The 24,293-nt window shown below is 46.8% G+C and overlaps 1 protein-coding gene across 1 annotated transcript; it reads left to right on the forward strand.

Annotated features, from left to right (window-relative positions):
- Nucleotides 1–1,716: 1,716 nt before the first annotated feature.
- Nucleotides 1,717–23,418, forward strand: DCDC2B (doublecortin domain containing 2B). The gene is made up of 10 exons (XM_063312276.1): nt 1,717–2,009; nt 4,501–4,558; nt 13,448–13,524; nt 14,169–14,300; nt 15,853–15,999; nt 16,713–16,752; nt 17,821–17,889; nt 19,504–19,690; nt 21,566–21,705; nt 23,281–23,418. Exons 1-10 carry the CDS (start codon nt 1,732–1,734, stop codon nt 23,416–23,418), a joined length of 1,266 nt encoding a protein of 421 aa, XP_063168346.1. The 5' UTR covers nt 1,717–1,731.
- The last annotated feature ends 875 nt before the right edge of the window (nt 23,419–24,293 follow it).

The following is a 24,293-nucleotide window of genomic DNA, read 5'->3' on the forward strand; positions in this document are numbered from 1 at the left end:
AAAATCACTAATAAGTTCTACGCAAAGCATAGATATCAGGAACCTTGGTCAAGACAATATAAAAAATAGGATGAGATTGTAAACTTCAATAAACTCCAATAAAATTTCCATAAAATGAAATACTTAATAATTTATATAAAATATAATGTATAGAATATAAAAACAAAATTCCTATAAAACTGAAATGCAGATTTTAAGCAAAGAAAAACCCAAATTTTGGATGTGGTACAAATCTCTGAATTGGAATGCGATCTAAGAATTGTTTCCAATTCTCTGTTGGATTTGCTGTGAAGATGTGAGGCTGTTCTAGACGTTGAGGTCTCCTCGCGCCGCTTAGTGAGCCACTCGCCCCTAGAAGGGATCGAACACCCTTTCCAATAAAAAGCAAAGCTTCCGGAGTTTCTTCCTGTTCATCTCCCTAGCGGTGGTCAATCTGGATAGTTGGCTTCTCAGAAAGGAGTTAAAAAAAACCCTTTCAAATAACCTCAAAAACTATAAACTGGGTTTGCAATCCTTTAAATTGAATTATTTCATTTTTTAAAATTACTAACAATTTCACAGGTAGAAGAGCCTGGCTTTACTAGGGAAAATGCTGGCTGGGGAATTCTTGAGATTGAGAAACACTGCCCTAAATTAAACAAGGCAGTAGCAATACTGTAGTGTGATTTTTAGCCAAAGGCTCCCAGGGTGGGTTAGGTTAGATCAGTAACAAGACAGCCGCTCACATACAAATTTGAACGCTGAAAGATAGAAAGCAAAAGAAGGAACCCTTTAGCCAGAGAGGTTCACCAGGTGGAACTAGCTGCCAAGCAAGGAATAACAGCTTCCCTGGCTGGACATGTCAGTCCAATCTTTGGTTTTTTTAAGGGGATTTGGGAAATTGCAGGATCTGCTGGTCTTATGTACACGCTGAACAACGGGGCCAAGAACAGAGGTACCCCATAGTCATTTTGTCGCTGGGCATTGTTGCTTTGTTGTATTTGATAGTTCTTGTTTCCTTCCTAATCTGCTTGTGTGTTTCACAATATCTGCAAAATGGATTTGCGTTTCATGGGAGCTGCTCACCACAACCTCAAGACCCTTCTATAGTACCTGCGTTTCCAGCCTGGTGGCCGCATCTGAAGGGGGGCATAAGGCTGTTCGTAATGGGTGGGTGGGGTGTGGAAAGCCTACGGATGGGCAGAAGCTTCACTCTGCATGGCGGGGTTTGTAACATATTTCGCCCAAGAACTTTCCCTTGATTTGGGCAAATCTGGCTCAAGCCCCAGGCACATGCACTGGGTCGAGCTGAGCCAGAAGAGTGAATTGGAGCAGATGATTGTCTTTGTAGTTCCACCTTCATTGCTTCACCAAGGAGGTTGCACCCCTGCCCCTTATTAGGGCTGCCATTGCCACCTCCAGCACCAAAAGAAATGCTAGCTGTGCTCCTCTTAATGGGTGTTCTGGCCTCGTTATTAAACTATTAAATAAAGGAGGTAATTCTGCCACGGACACACCCTAGTGTGGACTGTAGGCGTCTAGTGAAGTCTTTCATCAAGCAGAGGGCACTCCTCCTCTTACACACCTGTTGAACTGGCAGCCATGGAAACAGCATAGCTCTCATCTCAGAAGGCAGCCTGGCACACTCAGACTGAAAAAGTTGTGTCATTCAGCTGCAGAAGCCCCCAAAGGTGCCCCCTCTGCCAGGGAGCTTTCCCAGACCAGCAGCCCAGTGTCTGCGGACCAGGAGCGATGAGCTCGGGGACCGTGGCAGTGGCACCCCTTGCTAAGAATGTGGTGGTCTTTCGCAACGGGGATCCCTTTTTCCTTGGCCGGAAGTTTGTGGTGAGCCAGCGCCGGTTCCTGACCTTTGAGGCCTTTTTGAATGAGGTGACCAGCACCATCCAAGCCCCCGTGGCTGTTAGGAGCATCTACACACCCCGACAGGGTCATCGCATCACAGACTTAAGCGAATTGCAAAATGGTTGCCGGTACGTGGCTGCAGGGTTTGAGAGGTTCAAAAGGCTCGAGTAAGTAATCCAGCACTCTTTATTACGGTCATAGGTCAGCAAAGAGGATGAGAAAAAATTATAATAGATATAAAGCATAAAAAGTTATATATAAAAGACATATGAACTGTAAACTAAAGAAGTATATATAAGAGACCTCAAAGGTATAAAAGACAAAAGGTGAGAATCTAAAAAGGAGGCATAGGAGCATTAAAAGGTTTTAGGGGAGCATAAACATGAAAATGTAAAAATAAATGAAAATGTATTAGGTTACCAAACACCCTAATATGGCAAGCTAGATGCACACTGCATCTAGTTTATAATGATGATGATTATGGCTTTAACATATTCTGATGAATTTTGAACCTGACAGTGCTGAATGTTGTTGCAGGGCTTCTCTCCGAAGGCAACAGAGGGGTACGATTGTCCTGGGCACCCTGGATATTTTTGTAGTAATGGTAGAATGAGAGTAGCGCAAATGTTTTTGTAGTGGGAGCACTGGAGGAACACATACTCAGCTGTTTCTATGCGCCCAGAGTTGCTAGGGCATGGCCACTCCAAAGAAGGTGTCTTCCTGTTTTGATCCTCAAGGACTGCTGAGGGGAGGGCATGGCACTGTGTCAGAACGAAGGCCCTTCTGTGCTTGGGACTGCCCACTTAGGTATGCCATGGGCGAGGCAGGGTACCTGGCTGATTCACTGGCATGAAAGTTCAAGGCAAGTAAGTAGATTCCTAGTGGCTTATGGCTGAGAATTTGAGCATGCAGGTGGGGCAGGGAGAGACCCCTCCATGGCCCAAAGTTCCAGGGGAAGCCAACCCAAGCTTCGATCCCAGCACTGCCAAGAAAACTGAAGCATATTCTCAGGCATTTGCTTCCCCTTACCTTTGTCCTTATAATACCTTATAGTCAAGAACTGGTGAGATATACCTGAGCCAAATCCAAGGCAGCGTTAAGAGCAGAGCAGGCAGTCTGGGCAGGGAGTTGCAGTCCCGGGCTGCTCTCTAGAGCTAGGAGTCTGCTTCAGTCTCCAAGGTAGGACCAGACCCTTGAATTATGACAACACCAATCCAGTGATGTCAGGCTTCAAGCAATCCCGGTCCTTGTGGGAATATTAGTGGGCAGCTCTTAGCACCCAGCATTCAAAGCAAAGATGTAAAGTAAGTTGCAAAGATACATGGCATGTCTTATCCAGCAGTCCATCAGAGATATGCTTGAGCCAGATGGGCTTTGTTTAAAGAAGAGAGGTCTCTGAGAGTTAAAGCTGAGTGACGGGTTCTGCAGAATGCCTGGTATACTGTGGAGAAGGCCTCCCCATTGCGGAGCTCATCATAGATGCTGGGACCTACAACTCCAGAATTCTGGAGCTTTGAGAAGTCATAGTCCCAATACATCTGGAACATTGCAGGTTGGGAAAAGCTGTAGCAGAGTGCTTCCGTTTTTGTGGATTTTTCATGGCCTTTTACTTGAGGTCCTGAGAACAGCACCTCCTACCATATCCCATCTGTGTTCTCCTGTCCCAAACTACACTGCTGTGTGTCTCCTCACTGGTTGCACTAGGAGCCTCTCCCTATAAGGGCTCTGTTTCCAGAAAAGAGAAAGTCTGAATTTCTGCCACTGGGACATCTTTCTCCAACTTGGCACCAGCCAGCAATTTTCAAACTTGCCAGCCAGCACAGGCCAACTCATGCAGAGGTGTCTAGCTGGGGAAAGCTATCTAAGCAATGTCTGTCTCCTAGCCATCTCTTATCTACAGTGTGGGATTAATTGCTGTCCTGCTGTACAGAACTCTTGAGTTGGTTGCAATCAGCTAGCCTATAGTTTGAACCTCCAGAAACACTATTAAAATACCAACAATTTGGGGTGGTGGTGGTAGAATTTTGTTTCTTACCTCAAGGATGCATCACACATGCAGGTTTCCTTCCTTCTATAGAAGAAGGTGGTTCATCCCTCAAGTTTCATTGGGGGACTTTGAATTAAAGAAGGGTTCAAGGGACATCACTGTTGGGTCTCCTCATGTTGATTATCCTGCAAGACCCAGGGAAAGGGATTTTCCCTCCTTCCCCCTTCCTTCCTTCCTTCCTTCCTTCCTTCCTTCCTTCCTTCCTTCCTTCCTTCCTTCCTTCCTTCCTTCCTTCCTTCCTTCCTTCCTTCCTTCCTTCCTTCCTTGAAAGGCATATGGAGCATATCTAATGATCATATTAACTGGGGTGATGGGAGTTGTAGTTGAATCCCTATCTATGGCAAAGGATATCCTGGTTGCTTGACTGGAGAACACCTCCCAAGAGTTACTTTGCCACATTCTTTGGCCACTTCCAGAGATGTAAATGCATTAGCCTGTTGCAAAAACAAGAGATTGTGGAATTTGAAGTCCGTAGCACACCTGGAAGAAATAGTTGAGTGTAGAATTATGACAGTCTGCTCTGAAGTGGGTTTTGAACCCACATCTCCCCAAGACCATCCCCTGACTTCATTGGTTCAGTGGCTCATTTTCTTCCCAAATCACTTTGACAGCTATGTGAATCCTGGAATGAAGCAGTTGAACAAGCACCAGAAAAAAAACGGACTGCGGGTGAGTCAGTGGTCGTGGGTGGACTGAATCTGGTTTCAAAGTGGAGCAGTCTAGTTCTGCTTTAGAACTCTCTTATGGTGAGTGGATTTTATACAGTACCAGCCGCTAGACAATTATAACAATAATGCATGTTTGCCTGCAGAATTGGGTTAAAAGCAGTCCCACCTCCCTCTGGGGTGCTAAATGCTTTGTTACCCAAACTTTGAGCAAAGGGCCAGCCATTTTACATTCCAGTTGGCTGGTGGCCTTCACTGGGGGTGCTTCAAAGAAATGCTGTGCAAAATGCAGAGGGCACAACTGCAAGGGGAAGCAGGCCTTTGATCTGCATGCCTTCTGTCTAGTGGCAAAATTATATCATGCATCGATATAATAAAAACAACCTAAAAGAAGGTATTCTGCCTAAGGAGAAAGTGGCAAGCCAGGATCTTCTAAGGCCTGGAGCATGTCGGTTTGGACTGTGGAGCAGACTGAGCTAAGACAGAGGATCAAGGTCAATCTGCAACCTAGATGGTAGTCTGTAGAGCGCAGTGGCTGGGTTCACCCAACAGTTGGGTCATAGGGGCTGGGTCCACAAAGAAGGCTCTGCCCAGATAAATTCACTGCATTGTTTTTCATGTTATGATCTAAAAACATGCTCAGATGTTGGCTGAGTTCCTATCAGCAAATGCCAGTTGGGTAGATGTGATGGCGATCTCAGCATTCCATGGTTTAAGGTTCTTCTCCTTGGGGAAGACAGCAGCTGCCTTCTACGCTGTGGAGGAAGAAAGGACGCCATGCCCAAACCTTGCACAGAGAAAGAAGTGCCTCTCCTGCTTTCACAGTTTAATGGTACACCCCAACTGAGCAAGAAAAAGAGTGAAGTCTCCTCAAGTTGATCTTGATTCCTGGTGGCAGTGTATATATTCAGCATTTTTGGCAACAGTACAGCTGGGGCTTGCCATTGACTCCTTGACTGATGGATTGATTATGTGCCATCAAGTCAGTGTCAACTGTTAGTGACCGCACAGATAGATTTACTCCATGAGGATCTGTCCCTAACCTAGTCTTTCAGGTCTTCCAACAGTGTCCCCATCACCACTGTAACAGTCCATCCACCTTGCTGCCGGTCACCCTCCTTTTTTCCTTCCAGCTTTCCCAGCATCAGAGCTTTCTCCAGAGTGTCAGACCTTCACATATTAGACCTTGGACACATTATAAGGAGGATAATTTGAGCCTGGTTGATTTGTTCAATGATCCATTTGTTTGTTTTCTTGGTTGTCCATGGTATTCTCAGGGGTCTTCTCCAACACCAAAGTGAGGAAATGTGAGGTTACTGACATTCCTTGGGGAAATGTGAGGATACTGATGCAAAGGTATTGATACTCTCAAATGATGTTTTAGGCCAGTGTTCCTCAGTCTCGGTCTCAGGAACTTTAAGATGTGTGGACTTCAACTCCAAGAGACATTAAGATGCGTGGACTTCAGCTCCAAGAAGTTCCCTAGCCAGCATCTTAATGTTGCTAAGATTGAGAAACACTGTTGTAGACCGTAGGGGTTCATAGCCTTAGTGGAGGTCCTTCCTTGGCCCTCATAATGAGTTGGGGGCCTGCTAGATATTCCTGAGCAAGACATGACTTGACTTGCTTTGCTGCGCAGGCATCTTGGTGTAGTCTGTCTCTCCTGTTGAGGCTCACCATGGTGTTGACTTGTTCCATGGATGTTAGCAACTGAGAAACCCACATTCCTTTCTTGTCTTTAACACAGTGAACTATCTCTGTTGTGGCCAACTTGAGAGTCCCACTGAATTGGGATCAGTATCTGTTATTTTATTATTTATTTGTTTATTTATTTATTCAATTTATATAGCTGCCCATCTCACTTTCACAAGTGACTCTGGGTGGCTCTTCTTAAGGCTAGCTGGGTAGAGCCCTTTGGATCCAGTCTATCTGCCTTGGGACATTTGTAGTGTTGATCGTGGCCCAGCAACAGAGCCTCTGGTTGTGAAAAAGGCTGTTGGGTTGGTGACAATAGTCTCTATCTTAGCCAAGGAGAGATGGTGGAACTGCCAAGGGCACGGCTCACAGGGTGCCTTAACAGTTGGCTTGAGAAGATGGAAACGACCCTTTAATGCAGAAAACTGTTCAGGTTGACAGTTTTCTCAAGCTGAACTTGAACAGATTCTGTTGTTCTGCTGAGTTGCATAAAAATCTCACTTGTTCCTGGGGCTGGGTCTGTAATGATTGCCTATTCTAAAACACCATCAGACTCATGAACAGGTTCATAGAGATATCTGATTTATTAAAGAATAGTATGTAGGATCACAAAGAAAGCTGAGAATGGAAAAAGCGCACCAAATGCAAACTAAAAACCCTCAGTGCAAACGAGATCCCTCCCCCCATAGAATCTTCCCAGGCTCACAATCCCAGATGCTCCTAACGGCTTCTGCTGGTCTGTGGGAAAAGTCCTTGAGCAGAGCACATAACCCAAACACATTCCATTGAAATGAACATAGATACAGAGCTTGGCACAAGGTTTCACAGCAGCTCCCTCCCAACAGAAACATGCATCAGCACCATGGCATGTGAAACGTTACGATGTACAGTGCACATTGAAACAGTGAACATGACATACTGCCCCCCAAAAGAAAGAAAACTCTAAGCGGCAGGCTTCAAAGGGTAAGCTAAGTGGAAACGGTTAACTAAATCAGGAGCATTAACGTGATGAGCAGGCACCCATTCAGGATGAGGAAAGTGTTTCCAGCGAATCAGGTACTGGAGGGAGCCCCGAAGCTTGCGAGAATCAACGACCTCCTTGACTTCAAAGTGTTGCTGCCCGTCAATCATGATCGGAGCAGGAGGAGGAGGTTGGGGATGCCATTGGGAAGATTGGTGGACAGGCTTGAGCAGGCTGCAATGGAAAACAGGGTGCAAACGTTTCAAATTGTGAGGCAAATCCAACTTAACAGTAACCGGATTGACAATACCAATAACAGGGAAAGGACCAATGAACTTGGGAGCAAGCTTTTTCGAGGGCTGTGGGGACTTTATGAATTTGGTAGAAAGATAAACCTGATCCCCAATTTTGAAATCATGTTGCACAGAACAGCGTTTGTCGGCTTGGAATTTGTAAGCAGACTGGGCATCAGCCAAAGCCTGCTGAATCACTGGCCAGGAATCAGCCAGCTGAACAGCCCAATCAGAGGAAGAACAGGACTGGGGAGGTGTTTGTGGCAGCTCAGGGATGGGAACAAAGTCATGACCAGAAACCACCCGAAAAGGGGTATGCCCAGTGCTCTGATGGACAGCATTGTTGTAAGCCACCTCAGCAAAGGGCAACAAGTCAACCCAGTTGTCCTGATGGTAATTTATGTATGCCCTTAGGAATTGTTCAAGGGTAGAGTTCAAAACCTCCATAGATCCGTCAGTCTCAGGATGCAACGATGTGGACGCCTGTTTGGTGCCAATCAATTTTAAAAATGATTTCCAAAACTGGGAAGTGAACTGTGTCCCGCAATCGCTGACCAAACAGGAGGGGCTACCGTGGAGACGGTAGATGTGGATGAGAAAGAGGCGGGCCAATTGTGGGGCCGACGGGATGGACGCACACGGAATGAAATGGGCTTGTTTGGAGAAAAAATCCTTTACAACCCAAATGACAGTTTTCTTCTGACTGGGAGGCAGGTCCACAATAAAGTCCGTAGAAATCTCCTCCTAGGGACGGGATGGGCTGGCCACTGGCTGCAGAAGCCCCTGTGGTTTACCCCCTTTCCGCTTTGACATGGCACAAACAGGACAGGAAGCAACATAGTCTTTAACGTCATGCCTTAAGGTCGGCCACCAAAATTGACAGCGAACCAAATGCAAGGTTTTGACAAAACCAAAGTGTCCAGCCAGTTTGTCATCATGGGAACGCTGCAAGATATCAGCCCTCAAAGCTTCAGGCACATAAAGGTGGTGTTCCACCCACGCCAGACCATCTTCAAAAGAAACATTGTCTGTATTAGCTAGCAACCAAGTGTCAGATTTCAGTGCCTGGAGAAAGTCCTTCTGTAACTGACAAGGAACTTGCATTTTTCGCCTCCCAGACGGGGCTGGGGGCGGGGTTGCCTGCGCACGGGTCTGGCTCCGGGTGACGGCAACCAAGCCCAGTTGTGGTTCAGTGAGAACAGTCCCAACTATATCTGCCACATGGTCAGAGTCCTGAGGCAAACGTGACAAAGCATCAGCCAGAAAGTTTTTCTTTCCTGAAATAAATTTTAACTGGAAGTTAAAGCGACTGAAAAATTGAGCCCAGTGAATTTGTTTAGGACTGAGCCACCGGGGGGTGCGGAGGGCTTCCAAATTCTTGTGATCAGTCCAAACCTCGAAAGGGCAGTTAGCGCCTTCCAGGAGGTGACGCCAGGCTTCCAAAGTGGCTTTTACAGCAAAAGCCTCTTTTTCCCAAACATGCCACTGGCGTTCAGTTTCAGAAAATTTTCTGGACAGATAAGCGCAGGGTTTTAAGTGATCTTCAGAATCTTTCTGTAACAATATAGCCCCAAATGAGAAGTCAGAAGCATCAACTTGGACCACAAAGGGGCGATCAGGATCGGGGTGCTGTAAAATAGGCTCAGCAGTGAAAAAGGTTTTTAACTTTTTGAATGCTGCCTGGCATTCAGGTGTCCAATTCAGCACTGCCCCAGGATTTTTCACCTTGCGTGTCTCTCCCAAACCCTTGGTACGTAGCAAGTCAGTAAGGGGCAAATCAATCTCAGCAAATCCCTGGATAAACTGCCGATAATAATTACTGAACCCTAGGAAACTTTGTAGTTGCCTCCAGGTGTGGGGACATTCCCAACTTAAAATCGCCTGAATTTTTTCAGGGTCCATCTCAATGCCTTTGTCAGATACCCTATAGCCTAGATAGTCAAGTTGGGCTTTGTGAAATTCACATTTGGAAAGCTTGGCATAGAGTTTGGCATCTCTAAGCTTGTTTAACACCTGTTTGAGGAGGCGTTCGTGTTCCTCCTCAGTTTCAGTGTAAATGAGAACATCGTCTAAATAAACCAGGACCCCTTTAAACAAATGATCATGTAACACTTCATTGATCAATTGCATGAAGACCCCGGGCACCCCTGCTAACCCAAAAGGGAGGACTTTGTACTGAAATGAACCCAATGGGCAATTAAAAGCAGTTTTCCATTCGTCTCCATCTCGTATGCAGATGCGAAAATAGGCTTCACGAAGGTCAAGCTTGGAAAAAATCTTGCCCTTGGACAAATGGGCTAACATGTTTTCATTAGTGGCAGAGGATATTTGTTGCAGATCGAGACGGAATTTAACCCCCAATAGTCCATACAAAGTCTAAGCGTGCCATCCTTCTTTTCCCAGAAAAGCACAGGGGCCCCAACTGGGGAATTTGCAGGTTCAATAAACTCCCTCGACAGATTTTTGTCAATAAAGTCCTGCAATGCCTCAAGCTCTTTCTGAGTCATTGGATAAATTTTCAGCTTGGGCAATTGAGCGTTGGGAACCAACTCTATTGCACAGTCAGTTTTTCGATGGGGGGGTAGCTGATCTGCTTCCATTTCCCCAAAGGCGTCTGCAAAGTCTTGGTATCGATCTGGCAAGCCTTCTAAATGTGCCAAACTAAGGCACGGCGTGGCAATTGCAGCCCTTCCTACCCCCGCACGTGAAGCTCTGTCCGCTGTAGGGGCTTGGTAAAACCCATCCTTAAAAGTCAGAGTTCTGTGTTCCCAGTTTATATATGGGCTTCGATAGGTCAACCAGGGAGTCCCCAGAATTACCAAGGGATTGCCAACAGGTGCCACTACAAATTTTAAAGACTCACGGTGGCTGCCCATTTACATCGTGACAGTTCCAGTGAAATGGGTTGCTGCCCCCTACCCTGCCGTTGAACCATCCAACTGTGTGAAGATCAAAGGCTGCTGGAGGGGGAAGCTAGGCAGGTCCAGAGCAGCAACCAGATCAGGGTGAATCAGACACCTGGAACACCCAGAGTCAACTAAAGCCCAGACCTCTGTAGTCTTTGTGCGGGAGCCCAATTTCACTTTTACTGCTAGAGCTGGACAATCAGCACTCACCATAGCATCTTCGTGCCCATCCTCCTCCACCTGCCCGCAGGCGCTTTTCATGGCAGGTGGCTGGCGTTTCCCGCCAGTTCCTTGGAGTCATCTTCAACCTCTCCCGAGAAGTAGGGTACTTTGAAGTAGGGTACTCTGAAGGTCGGCCGCCCCCTTGGCTGCCGTCATCCTCTGTGATGAAGGCAGCGATTTGGCCGGCAGTTTGCCCGCTCGGTCTCCAGCCTTGACTTTTGGGCAATCAGCTGCTCGGTGTCCTTCCTTTCCGCAGCGCAGACACTGACACTTCACATAGCACCGATCCTCTTCCCAGGCTCTGTACCCTGGCCAGGCAGCAGTTGCGGCACTTCGGGGTCCCCTCATGGTGGCTGGTGGCTTTTCAGATCATTTGGTTTGCATGTAGGTATGCTGGGCATGCTCAGCCTTGCCGGCCAAACAGATCCATTCGTACAATGTCTCTGGGTCATCTCTGCACAACGCCCACCGCAGGACGTCCCTATTGAGTCCCTCTTTAAATCATTCTATTAAGGTTGACTGAGATCAGTCGGGGATTTTCCCAGCTAAAGCCTTAAACTCCAGGGCATAATCAGCTACGGACAGTTGGCCCTGGCTAAGATCCTTCAGTGCCTTTTAGCCCTTGCTTTGGCTAGCGGATCTTCAAAATGCAGCTTTAATGCCCACATGAATTCCTCAAAATCCTCAAGCTCAGGGGAGCTAGCCTCGCTTAATTGAACATACCAATCAGCCGCTCGTCCCTTCAGCTTGGTGGCAATGGCAGCTATTTTAGCCTCTTTGGAAGGGAAAGAAGGTCCAAACTGTTTCATATAATTTTTTGCATTAGTGAAGAAGAAAGACAACCTAGTTGGATCCCCGTCAAACTTGACAGAAAAGTCTTTCACCCCCGCTCCTGTTGTTTGAGTGGTTGGGCCCCAGGTTACAGTATTTCTCCTGTCTCGGGGTGGGGACACTGATGGATGAGCTCTGCGGGGTGGAGATTCATCCCGTCTCCGTCTCCAGCCCTGCTTTGCTGGCAGTCCAGGTGAGGGGATGGAGGATGATTGCGTGGAGCTGGAATCTCCTTCGTGCCTCGGCTGCCCCCCCCCTCCCATGACAGAGACAGGGCTTTTAGCATGTACTCCATCGATTCTAATTTGGCCTCTACCACTCCTAGCCTTTCAGGGGTTTGAGATTCCTCCCTCCCTCGCGCGTTAAGCTGACTCCCTTCTGATACCGTGGTAGATTCTACGTTTGGTGCCAGTGGGAACAGATACTTCCAGGACGCCTGGGATGTCCCTGGCTGGGGTTCTCCCATTTCATCCCAGGTGATCAGCTCTGTGGGCGATTCGCTGGGTGCCGGTTGCTTTTGTGCTCTCCCCTCTTCGGAACCCTCTCCCTCTGGGCTGGAACTCGAATGCTGCCGTGAAGCTGAAGGTTCTGGGGTGAGGCTCCGTTCTTCGCTCCTGACCATTGACTGGGGCATCAAGCTAGTCGGCTCCTCGAGTCTCCCGGTCATGGGTTTGGCTTTGTCCATCGTTAACTGTTTTCCCTCACAAGAAACTAATCTTGGCAGGAGCTAACGGTACAACTTTGGTGATTCTCAGCTTTATGTAAGGATTGCCTATCCTAAAACACCATCAGACTCATGAACAGGTTCATAAAGATATCTGATTTATTAAAGAATAGTATGCAGGATCACAAAGAAAGCTGAGAATGATAAAAGCGCGCCAAATGCAAACTAAAAACCCTCAGTGCAAATGAGATCCCTCCCCTCGTAGAATCTTCCCAGGCTCACAATCCCAGGTGCTCCTAACGGCTCCTGATGGTCCGCGGGAAAAGTCCTTGAGTAGTCCACATAACCCAAACACATTCCACAGATACAGAGCTTGGCACAATGTTTCACAGCAGCTCTCTCTCAACAGAAACGCGCGTCAGCGCCATGGCATGTGAAACTTTACGATGTACAGTGCATCCTTCAGATGTTTCCCACGTTCATCCATCCAAGCTTCTCTTCTCCAAATAGGACTTTCTCATTTTTTAAGGGTTAGTGTGTAATTAACTTTGAGGCTGAACCTAGTTAATTCCTCTGGATGGGAGATCACCAGGGGAAACCCAGGACTGTAGTCTTGACTGGTAAGTTGAAAATAGATCCTGGAAGAAGACCATGGCAAATCAATTCCATATTTTTCTTTGCCATTGCTCCTGCCATCTGGAATACTGTTCCCCACCCCCAGACCTGTTTGTCCCCATCCCTGCTCTGCTTTAGAAAGGCACTGAAAATGTGGCTTTTTGAACAGACCAGAGGCCAAGGGCTTTGCGATGGGCGGGCTGAACCAGGCTGTTTTTTTTTTAATGAACTTCCCCATTGGTTGATTCCTTTTTATAGTTTTTGCATTCTGATTGTGGGGTGGGTTTCTTTTTTCTTTTTAGTTTTTAATGTAAGCTTGAATCTTTCCAGTTTGGCTGCTGTATGTCAAATAAATAATAACAATAAGAATGTTGTTTCTAAGAAAATTACTACATGGACACGTCTAGAGGTGTCCACAGGGAGGGATCAAAAAGCTCAAGATGGTGCCACAAAGGTGTGATCCAAGCCTTACTCCTTCTTTATGAGCATCACAACACCTGTAGAAAAAGAGGCAGGGCTTTGATTGCATGGTTGTGGCTGCCATCTTGACTTTTTTGACTCCCTGCGGATGCCCCTGGCATGTCTCACCAGGAACTGAGCTCGACTTCAGGAAGTCTGTTCCTTACCAGCAGAGCCTCCAAAGCACAGACAACGGTGTGTTACTGTTGCTGCTATTGGTGGTGATGATGCTGTTTCTGGCATTCAGAATTATCCAGGTGCTCCTCAGACGGTGACGGTTGCGGCAGGATGGAAGCGGCAAACGAACCTTCCCTGCGTCATCCAGTGAGTGACTCTCCTGTCCTTGGAAATTTCCTCTTGGATTAGAGAAGGAAGAAGCGGGGATGCTCGAGGAAGGGCAAGGGCAGAACGGCAACTTCCCCGAAGTTATTTGTTTGTTCAGTTTATATCCCCTGGACCTCAGGATCTGGACATCCTTAGGGCTCCCTCCTCCGATTTCCCCCACAACAGCCCTGTGAGGGAGGTTGGGCTGAGAGCGGCTGTCCCAAGCAAACTCAGGGGGCCTTCCCAATCCTAGTCCAGCTTTTCCTTCTCTCTCTTCTTAATGGCTTTTTCTGATAAGAAACAAGATGGACAAAGTGATAGGAAAACGCAGTGGGGGGGGGTTTACAAACAAAGGACTGAAACCCTGCCCCCCACTCCAAAAAAATTCTGCTAAAATCCTGAGCTAGAAAGACCCACAGAAGAGCCGAAGTCCTCTTTGCCTGGGGTGGAATCTAGAGATTCATTCGTGCCCCGTTCATAGAATTTAAACAAGCCCAGGTCCTCCCCGCCAGGGTCCCCCGGCTCATTTATTGAGAGGAAAATGGGAATAGTCGCACAGTCTCCTCTGACCGGTCCTGCTGGGAGTCTTCCCTTGGAAAGCACTGCGGGAAAGGAAGCCGGGACTTCTGCTTTTTTCATTCCAGCATTTTCCGCAACGGAGACTTGCTCAGCCCCCCCTTCCGAATGATCCTGACCAGGAGCACCCTGCAGGAATGGAACCTCGTCCTCAGCCTTTTGTCAGAAAAGGCAAATCTGCGCACCGGAGCTGTGAAAAAGTAGGTTCTGTCAGGGGTTTTTACCATCCTTGGCTCTTTCCTTTACCATCCTTGGCCACCCTCCTGCTGCCCCAGAACCAGGCTAGTCCAGCCCCCAAGAGGTTCTCTGGCTAAGGCCTGGTGGTGGTGGTGGGCTGCTTCCTAGGAATCGGTCTGCATGTGGGTCTTGACATTAATCTTGGCTCCAGCAGAGTTGAGGGACCTTGTCTTCCAGGAGGCATCAACACCAACCGGTTATAATTTTTGGAAATTCTGCACCCAGGGAAAACCAGGGATGTTGCTTCAGGATTACACAGAACCGCTTTGCTTGCAGTGACTGCATGGAAAGAGCTTTCCATGCCAAAAAACACCTCAATTTTATATCACCTTAGTTGTCGTAGCTTCCAGTTCAAAAAGCCCAGGATTTTGGCAAAAGGACTGAGAATCTCCCAGAGGAATCTTAGTCCTGAATTTCAGGCAAGGGAAAGTCATTTAACCAGTATGTTTGTTCCAAGGTAGATGCAGCTCTTATGAGCACAGCCTCTTTTGATCCCTTCTGCCTATTTGTGTGCTCATGTCCTGTGGAATATAATTTATTCAGTATGAAGGCAGGCATATTAGCTGAGGCAGGTGGGGTCAATGGGGCCTCTACAGCCCAGATCTATCCTGGCTCCCTCTGAACCCCACCACCAGAGCAGAAGGCTCCTAGAATCCATTGGGCTATGTCGACATGGCTTGTTCCCACAAAAAGCTGACCCAAAACAAAGCAAACCACATGATGGCTTTGTGTTATGCCAGAAGTCCGGCTTAGCAGGGAACAAACTCACTGGTGCCATCTCAGTGGGCCATCAGGGGCTTGGTTAACCACGTTTTGTGCAATGGTGGATGTGAGAGCTATGCCCTCCTGCGAAATACAGGACAGAGTGGTAATCTGGTTTAGTTTGCAAATGGGTTTTTCTGAACCTAAGCTTTCTTGGTCCCCTCTTCAGTCTTTAAACAGGAGGAAAAAATGTAGAAGACGTTACAGCCTTGACAATTCTCTGGCTGTATTTTCACACAGGTTTAACCTGACCAGGTAAAGCCCCAGCAGATGCCTTTGCCTATCACAGCAAACTAGTCTAGTCCTCATCTTGGTTGGTTTTTGTTTCATGGCTTAGTGTGTTTGTGAACTCAGCGTACAATTTAATATGGTGCACCAATTCAGAAATGGGTAAATTCAGTAACCAGGTTAAGGGTGCATTTGGCATTCAACCATTTTGCGATATCTCAGTAACCTGTATGTACAATTGTAATGCAAAGTTCAGCTCAAAATCTGAATGCCCATTCAAACTCTCCATCATTTTAGGCAGCACTGTGTGCAGTCTGAAGGGTGATAACCACTGCATTTCATGTTTTAATTCAGAATTATAGGAAATACAGAATTTTTTCTTGGCATTGTCTGCAATCTTGTGCATATTTTCACAGAAGCTGGTCCCACATTCTTCAGAACAGCTTACTCTAAGAGGATTGCATGAGCCTTCCTCAAGTCCCATTTTTCATGAGCCTGTTTCCACTTTGCTCTACCCCCTGCCAGGCTCTGCAAGCTGAATGGCGACCTCATCTCCCGGGGCGAGGAGCTGGTGAGCGGCGGCTATTACGTGGCTGTGGGGCTGGAGAAGTACAAAGATTTGCCTTACTTCGAACTGCTGGTACCCCCCAAAATGGCTCACTGTCCCTTTCGGTAGGCAACGGAGGTGCCTGCTTAGCTCGGCTTTCTCAGTTGGGTGCCTGGTGGGGAAAGATTGAGTCAAATGGCAGCCAATCTAGCACATGTCCAAATGGTTGAATATATGCCACTGAAATGTTGGCAATTGCAGCCCCCCCCCCTTGTGCAGAATATAGTCCCTTGGAATGGAAAAAAAGGAAGAAAGGCAGCATTGACGTCATCTGTCCAAACACCTTCTCCAAGCACCTGTCTCTGGGCTTCCAATCTTCTCCTCCTTAATGGATTGTTTAGGAAAAACAAAATGAAAACATGGGAGAGGTCACAAAGGGATAATGAAGTGGCCTGGATTTTCTGAGGGCGAGACAGGGTGCGTTGTGCATACAGCCACTGTGTGTCAGTCCTTCAAAGTAGACCAGACTAAGAAAGCAGTGCTGTGCAGGTCAAGACTTACTGTTGACATCTATAGTAACAGAACCTTGCAGGTGTGAATGTGCTTCCTCCATGGCTTCCTTTGGCTTTGTGGGAACTGGGGAGGATCTCGTCTGAGGCGCTTTCTCAGGCTACAGTTCTGGTCCGGACTCAGATTTCTGTTGTCCGACTGTTGCCTGGTCGCAGCTCTTCCTGCTATTCCTCAGGGTGATTGCTTCTGCCCATTACACTGAGAGGTGTCTCAGTGAGGCAGGAAGAAAGCTGTTTGGAGTCTGAATTTCCTGCTTCTGTACTCATAGGAACTTTCCTACCAACAGAAGAAGGAACTACAATCAGGGGGTAAGTAGCCGTGATAGCTGATTTCCTAAGGCAGCACTGTGTGAAAAGGAGCAGAGATACTTCGCATCTGAAGGAGGTGTGTGAGGCATAAATGTTCCTGATAGATTTTTTAAAAAATAGCTTCTGCAAGCCAGATCTGGGTTAGACAGATGGGCCCTACCTGACCATATCATCTAGTGAGGGAAAATTCACGTTGCTTCAGCTGAGCAGACTCTCAAAATTCTTATTCTTCTGGATGCTGCTGGGGAAGAATTCTGCTTAAGTCGCTCTTCCCTGTCCATTTTCTCCATAGAAGCCAGCAGCATCCGCCTAGGAGGCCACGGGCCGGGCATCGTTTCACTTCTTGGGAGAGCCCCAGAGAAGAGGGCCCTTTTTCTTCTCCTTACTAATGTTGCCAATGGACATGGGATTCATAACAGGGACCAGATTAAAACATCACACTCTTAGAAGGCAAAACACTTATTACGGGTCTGAGCGTTTTTATTAAAAATGGGGAGAAGCAGCACGTTGCAGAGCAAAGTGGTAGCTTCCATCATCACAAACATCTCTGGGCCCCAAAAGGTAAACTAGAGGAGCACCTGTCCAGCGCAGGAGCAAAGTCCGCCTGCCCAGAAGGAGTGGTGGCGTGGAGTCTTCTGCAGAGGGAGGCAGCAGAAGAGGTGGCAGGTAGCATTCTGGTAAATGAGCGAGCTTCCATTACATTCTTGCTCTGTGGTAGATGGGCGATGTGTCCGTGGTAGCCATTTTGTGAGGACACCCACAATATAGTAAGGAAACGGAATCCATCTATGTGGTCATTTATAAGGGATGGAAAGAGTAAGATGGCTAAGTGCTTCATCTTTATAAATAGGAAGTATTTGGGGGTTGGGAGTGATGTGTTTCTTGACTGGCACTAATCAGATTTTGTCTTTAAAAAAATAAGAATAAAATGCATACCACGTTGTTCCATTTCACCAGTATTTCTCTGTCTTGCCAGTTTTTGTTTTAGCATTAGTTAAAATTGGAACCTGCAGAATCTTACACTGTTATTCACCTGTCTAGTTATTTATATTCACTTCTGTTCTCCAGCTTGGGGAACTCCAGGAGGCTTCCCAAGAGGGAGGCAGCGACTCAGCACTCCATGAACCAGCCCGACAGGTAAAGTGAAGCAGCAAGGTTGGGGGTCGTAGTCTGCCAAGCTGGACTTAAATCAAAATGTTCAGGACTTTAATGTTTCATGTTGGCTGAAAGTGGAATTTTGTATTATCAAATACCTCTAAATCACATGTCAGATTATACACACACACACACACACACACATTAAACACTGAGGTTCCTGCAATGAAATATTTTCATTTTTTGGAATATATTGTGTTTTCTCCACAATGAAAGGCTTCGTGCTAAACTCATGAATACTTTTGTGTTCTGGAAAGCCGGAGCAAAATTTGACAAGGTTGTCCTGCCTGTATCTTAAGACCTCTAGTTGACTGGCATGGAATAACGTGGAAACAATATTTCCTGGACTTCAAAAGTGTGCTTTCATCAGCATAGCCTAAAATCCTTACAGCTGCCTCACAGCGCTGATTTGTGTTCAACTTGTGATCCGCAAGGGTGTCTGCAGGAGTTTGTGTGTCAAAAATAAAAAAAAGTCAAGATGGCGGCCACAATTGCCCAAAGTTCTACCCTTCTTTTAAACATACAATGCACATAAAAAAGGGGCAGAGCTTCCATCATGTAGCCACAGCTGCCATTTTGACTTTTCCAAATGTCCTACTGCTCCTTTTTTTCTTTTAATAATGTTTATTAAAAGATTTTTTAAAAATTAAAAAAACCTACAGAAATATAGAAGAAATTGAAAAATATTATAAAATTGTAAAAGAAAAAGTGAATAACAAAAAGCAAAAAAAAGAGAAAGAGAAAGATATCGAAAGAAGCGACTTCTGATCTTTGCAGCAGTTACAAACATAGTATTTACCATCTCCACCCTCCCACGTTGTATATCATAGTTCCCTTCTTCCCATAAACAAATCTTTTTAATCAGTAAATCCTGAAATTGGCAGCTCATTTTTACCCATTTTCAGCAAAAAGTCCATAAAGGGTTTCCAGGCTTATAAAAGTAATTGTGTTTCCCTCCTTGATCAAATAAGTTTGCTCCTTTTTTCCTAAATGTAGAAACTGGCATTTTGCTTTTGCTAAGACTTTGTAAAACCTTTATTAAAGCCAATCTTGAGCTACTGGGGAAGCAGGTTTTGGTGGAATATTAGGAGAAATACGATAACAGTAATAGTTTCCAGTCGTCTTAGCCCTTTGCAACCAAACCATGCAACCAAAGACATGCTTCTCTGGGACTTGTGGTTCAACACATCTGGTTTGGGGAAATGCACCTTAAAATCCTGTGGATCCCAAAATGTTGCCAGAGCTGAGTCAGGTCCTGTCCTGGGGGTCTCCCTAGACCAAGAGTGGGGAACCGGCTGCCCATCAGACCATGGCCGGATTCCCTGTCATCGTTCCTGACCTGGCTGGAGCTGCTACAGGTTGAAATCTCACAGCGTTGGCTGTGCCAGAGAACCCCCACTTTCCCAATTGCTACCAATCAAAATGCAGGGGAGCCATGGCACCTTTTCCTCAGGAAACTGATTTTTTTGCATGGAGAATGATGATGGAGGGGAGATGGGGCAACTTTGAGAGGATGGCGATAGAAGATGATGATGGTGGTGACTGAACTGGCGAGGACTTACATCCGAATGGCCCTGACGAACCTTCCTTGAACAGGGCTTCCAGCTGAAACTTCATCGGGTGCACTCCACAGGGATTGTGCCAAGAGGAAGCAGTCCAAATTCTTCTGAGTCCAAGCCAACCAAGAAATATCCTCACCAAGATAAAGTGACGTCCATCTTTCATGCCAAGCCAGACCAGGTCGGACAAGTTAGCCAGATCTCCGGCAACTGTTCTGCCCAAGGTAAAAATAAACTGAAAAGGAAAAGCGTGTGTATGTAGGTGTGAGAGACAGAGGGGTTGGGTCAGCCCGCACTGCTGCACCAGGTCATTTAATCTATAGCTAGAGAGGATGCTGCGGTGCGAGCGAGCAGCTTTGGCCACGCTGCCTGTGAATTCAGCCACGTCGCAGGCTTTGCCTCTGGAGGGTATCAGGCTGGGCAAGGCTGCCCTCACCAACCCGGGTAACCAGTGGGAGTGTGTGGATGTGGCTTTCACAAGGAAGTTGGGAGGGATGGCCTGGAGCAACAGCCCTCTTAATTCTTCATCAAGTTTCCTTGGGGAGTTTCAGCGATGAAACTCTCAAGCATCATCGGGCGGGGCCAGAGTCAACCAGTCAGGCGTTTTTTCCAGAGGAAGCAGCCGAATGAATGTTAAGCGGGTAGATGATGTATGGGCGATGGCCTTTCATTATGATCAGATCATCTGACAGGCTGAGTGTGCACAACATGATGCGCTGCAACATGGCTGGCTAGTGTGTGGCTTGTGTGCAGCAGGTGGCAGCACCTGGTGACCTCAGGTGTTCTTGGAGAAAGCTAAGGAAGGTTGGGCTGGTTTGGATTTGAAGGGGAAGGACACAGGAAAGTCCTGGGCTGTTTTGGCCAGAGTGGGGAGGCTAGAAAATCCTGGAAGAAACCGGAGGCAAACCCCTTGTTTTGCTGCCAAGAAAACCACGTGGATTTGTCTGCGGAGTCACTAGGAACATGCTCGATTGGAGGAAGACTTTTAAACTGGGGCTGCTTTGTGCTGGGCACACCAAGAACTTGGATCACTTCAGTAAACTGCAAATCGGGAGGAGTCCAGTAGCACTTTCTCAGATTAACCAATGTTATTAAAAGGCAGCAGCGTTCGTGATCATGGAATGGCTCAGCTGATGTATGATTTAAGTTGAGATTTGAGGGAAAGGAGGGGAAAATGGAAGACAGGGTAGGTATGCAGATGCAGGCCACATGAGAGACAGATTGCAAGCGCCTTACCAATTAACAGCTGTCATGTGTTGAAAACCCGTTGTGCTCATTGAGACCTTCTGAGATAACCCGAAATCTCTTGAGGGATGTGAACTCAGCTCAGTTGTGGTGTTAAAGTCATTACTTCGTTAATTTGCGCAAAAGAATTAACGGACACAGCTTTGACTCAGGACAAAGTAGTTTGGAGTGTTTCACCCTCCCAGGACACTGTTGCAGATCTCACAGTGACCAGTTTGGAAAAAAGGAGACTTTAACACCACGGCTGAGTGAGAGACCTAAGCCTTCTGGCTCTGCACGTCTGACGGTCCAGAGGAGGAAACCGGCTGTGTGCTGCCCCCTGGTGGTCAGTGTGACTGAAAGCACCACACAGGATATAGCCGCTGCATACTAAGGGAGAAATTCCTCCCAGCCCCAAGGGAAAGGGGAAGCCATGTAAAACTTGGTATATGGGGACATGACATAATGTAATATCCATCTCTCTCTATTCTGAGAGCTTGAGGGAAGGTGGGCTGCATGGTCTAATTCTGGTAGATCCTTCATCAGTCCAGTCACTTCATGCACCTGATGAAGTCAGCAGCTCACAAAAGCTGATGCCTTTTAACAAAATGGGTCAGCTGGAAAAGGGGTGGCCAGACTCCTTTGATTTTTGGCTAACACGGCTCTCCTCCTGCAAAGTCTTCAGTAAACCATGGACCTGTTCATCATGGGCTAGTTTGTTGTGTAAACACAGGCTGGACCTTTCTTCTATTCAGTCATAAAGGCATCCAGGCTAATTTGTAGCCACATTCCTGGATCTGGAGGCTTTTGGGCAGCAGCCCTTCCCTAAGCAAGTAGGGCCACTGCTCTGGGAGGTGCACGTGGCATTCCCTAAGGATGTCTTACTGTGTTGTGTTTCATTTTTCCTTCAGAAGACGAAAGTGTTTATAAAATGAAAGGGGCAAGACAGGAGATGGCAGATGCGCAGGAAATAGGAGAAGACGAAGACACGCAGGTTGAATTTCCCATAGACCAGGTATAAGGTTCTCTCCGTGTACGTACTCCAGCCTCCTTGTGTGTATGAGCAATCTGTCACCCTAAAGAATTGCAGTGGATGTTGAGAGCTGCCCACTGGCGTGGAAATTCTCTTGCTCACCTGATCCAGCTTTGGGGCTTAACATCTGCTGAGAATTCTGCTGTCAGAGCACCAGGCCAGGGGGACCGGATCCAGTGTATTTGAGATCAAACAATAGTTTCATGAGTTCAGCAGTGGGCAATCCATGGCCTGCCTGCAGCCCTCCAAGACTGTCATGTTGCTATACTGTGTTTTGAGGAGCTGGGGGAATGTTTAAAGGACAAAATAGTGTTTTAAGCCTGATTAAAGGCTTAAATAGTGTTTTAAGCCCGAGGGACGCGGTGGCGCTGTGGGTTAAACCGCTGAGCTGTCGATCGGAAGGTCGGCGGTTCGAAACCGCGCGGCGGGGTGAGCTCCCGTTGCTAGTCCCAGCTCCTGCTCACCTAGCAGTTCGAAAACATGCAAATGTGAGTAGATCAATAGGTACCGCTTCGGCGGGCAGGTAATGGCGTTCCATTTAGTCATGCCGGCCACATGACCGCGGAAGTGTCTACGGACAGACGCCGGCTCTTCGGCTTTGAAACGGAGATGAGCACCGCCCCCTAGAGTCGGACACGACTGGACTTAAAGTCAAGGGAAACCTTTACCTTTACCTTTAAGCCTGATTAAGTTGCCCAGCGCATCACCTCCCCAGCCAGTTGCACTGCATTTCCTTGGTTTATGGGTGGCTTCAGGGGCAAAATGGATGCCACTTAATTGCTCCCAAATAAAGACAAAAAGCCACAGATTTGGACTGGGTCTGGCACAAGGCAGGGGAAGTGACTCTCTAGGCTGCAAGGCTTCTCCTGGTTACTGTACAGATGAGGTATCCTTTGAGCCTGGAGCTTTGTGGAGACACAGTGTTGCTTTGTTGACATATCGTATAAAAGTGATCAGTCCCTGCCTTCTTCCAGGATGTTTTTTCAACTTCCTAATCTAATTTTAACTTCCTAATCGGCATTTCCTGGTAGTCTCCCGTCCAAGTACTCAAACCAGGTTTGTTCCTGTTTAGTTTTTTGAGATCAGCCAATGAACTAACCCATTTTTTGGGGATTGTACAATACTAACCAAAGGAGCTGAATCTGCAGAGCTAAACCATGACTACAAACTAAGATTAACTGTAACAAAACCACTAATTGACCTGCTTCAGTATACAAATACAGTACACAGTATACGGTCTGTGGGTCACTATTAAGGGGGCAGACTTGGAATAAGACTGCTTAATTTCTTCAAAAATGTTTTCAGGGCTTTTCCCCCAGAGAAGCCGTTTCCCCTAGACTTTTGTCATCTTTGTAGTTAGCGTATGCCATGGTGTTCCCTTTCTCTACTCAGAAGGAAACCACGCTAAATATAATAGAATTTACTGCCTGAAAGCAGTGGATTGTCATTTTAACCAGCTGCACCTTTTTTTTTCCCCTGCCGGTGGACAACAAGAAAACCCTTCTCCCATTGCCTCGGGCATGGCGTGACAGCTTGTGCCTTCTCCCTTTTTTCCAGAAAGCTGCAGCGATTGTGGAAGAGGAAGTTATACCAAAGACTAAAGGAGTGCTGTTCAACAAGGTAATTAAGAATACTTTAATCAGAGCACCGGAGAGAAGAAACAACGGGGTTTATACAACGACTGATTCATCTTAGTTTACTGCAGTGAATGAATCTGTGCATTTATGTAAAACCAAGCCAGGTTAAAGGAAGTGTGATCTATTCACTTCAAAACAAAACATGGTGTGTATCGTAGCACAAGTAATTCTCTTAGATTAGGCAACGATCTGCTTCCACATCATTTCAGCCCTCCTTCCCAGAACTCTCTAGAGCAGGGTTTCTCAACCTTGGCAACTGTAAGACGTGTGGACTTTGACTCCCATGGCTGGCTGGGGAATTCTGGGAGCTGAAGTTACCAAGGTTGAGAACCCTGCTCTAGATATACCCATTCATATACCTCTGAAGTCAACAAACATTCTCTTTTTCATTCCTTGTACAATGAAAAGGCTAAGCATGTTGATAAGAGCTACAGAGAGGAGGAAGTGAAACAGAAGCTGCATTTGAAACCACCTAGGAGAAGCTCTCCTGGATCTGAGAAATGACTGTAATGAAACGGACCCAGCAAGGTTTCTCCTGCCAGAGGGAGCGTCTTGAACCAAATGTGTGGTAGTTTTTTGCAATATTTGTCCTTACAATAAATGTGGAAACTCCAGCTCTGATTTGAAACACTTATCTGAGACAAGATTATGGGGAGGGGACAGTGGGGAGGGGAGAAATCAGGCATGGCGACCAAGGGCTGGCAGCTGTTATGAGTTCAACCCAGAGGCAAACTCACGGCCACCAATACGGCGCCAGGTAAGCAAGATGTTAGCTGAGATTTTAGATCTTAAGAGTGGTAAAGGGCTTGTGATACACGCAAACTGACATTATTCATATATAAAAGGGAGGGAGCAACAGGGAGCAAAGATGTAGTGTAAAGAGGTACGAAAGATCTTTAAAGGGAAAAAGACCAGCCAGTGAAGAATAACTAG

This window comes from Candoia aspera, chromosome 10 (assembly GCF_035149785.1).
Source record: "Candoia aspera isolate rCanAsp1 chromosome 10, rCanAsp1.hap2, whole genome shotgun sequence".
Taxonomy (NCBI): Eukaryota; Metazoa; Chordata; class Lepidosauria; order Squamata; family Boidae; genus Candoia; species Candoia aspera.

Coding starts and splice junctions, on each gene's coding strand:
- DCDC2B (XM_063312276.1), top strand. CDS start 1,732: ATGAGCTCGGGGACCGTGGCAGTGGCACCCCTTGCTAAGAATGTGGTG. Junction 14,301..15,852: donor CGCACCGGAGCTGTGAAAAA/GTAGGTTCTGTC, acceptor ACCCCCTGCCAG/GCTCTGCAAGCTGAATGGCG. Junction 21,706..23,280: donor TTGAATTTCCCATAGACCAG/GTATAAGGTTCT, acceptor CCTTTTTTCCAG/AAAGCTGCAGCGATTGTGGA.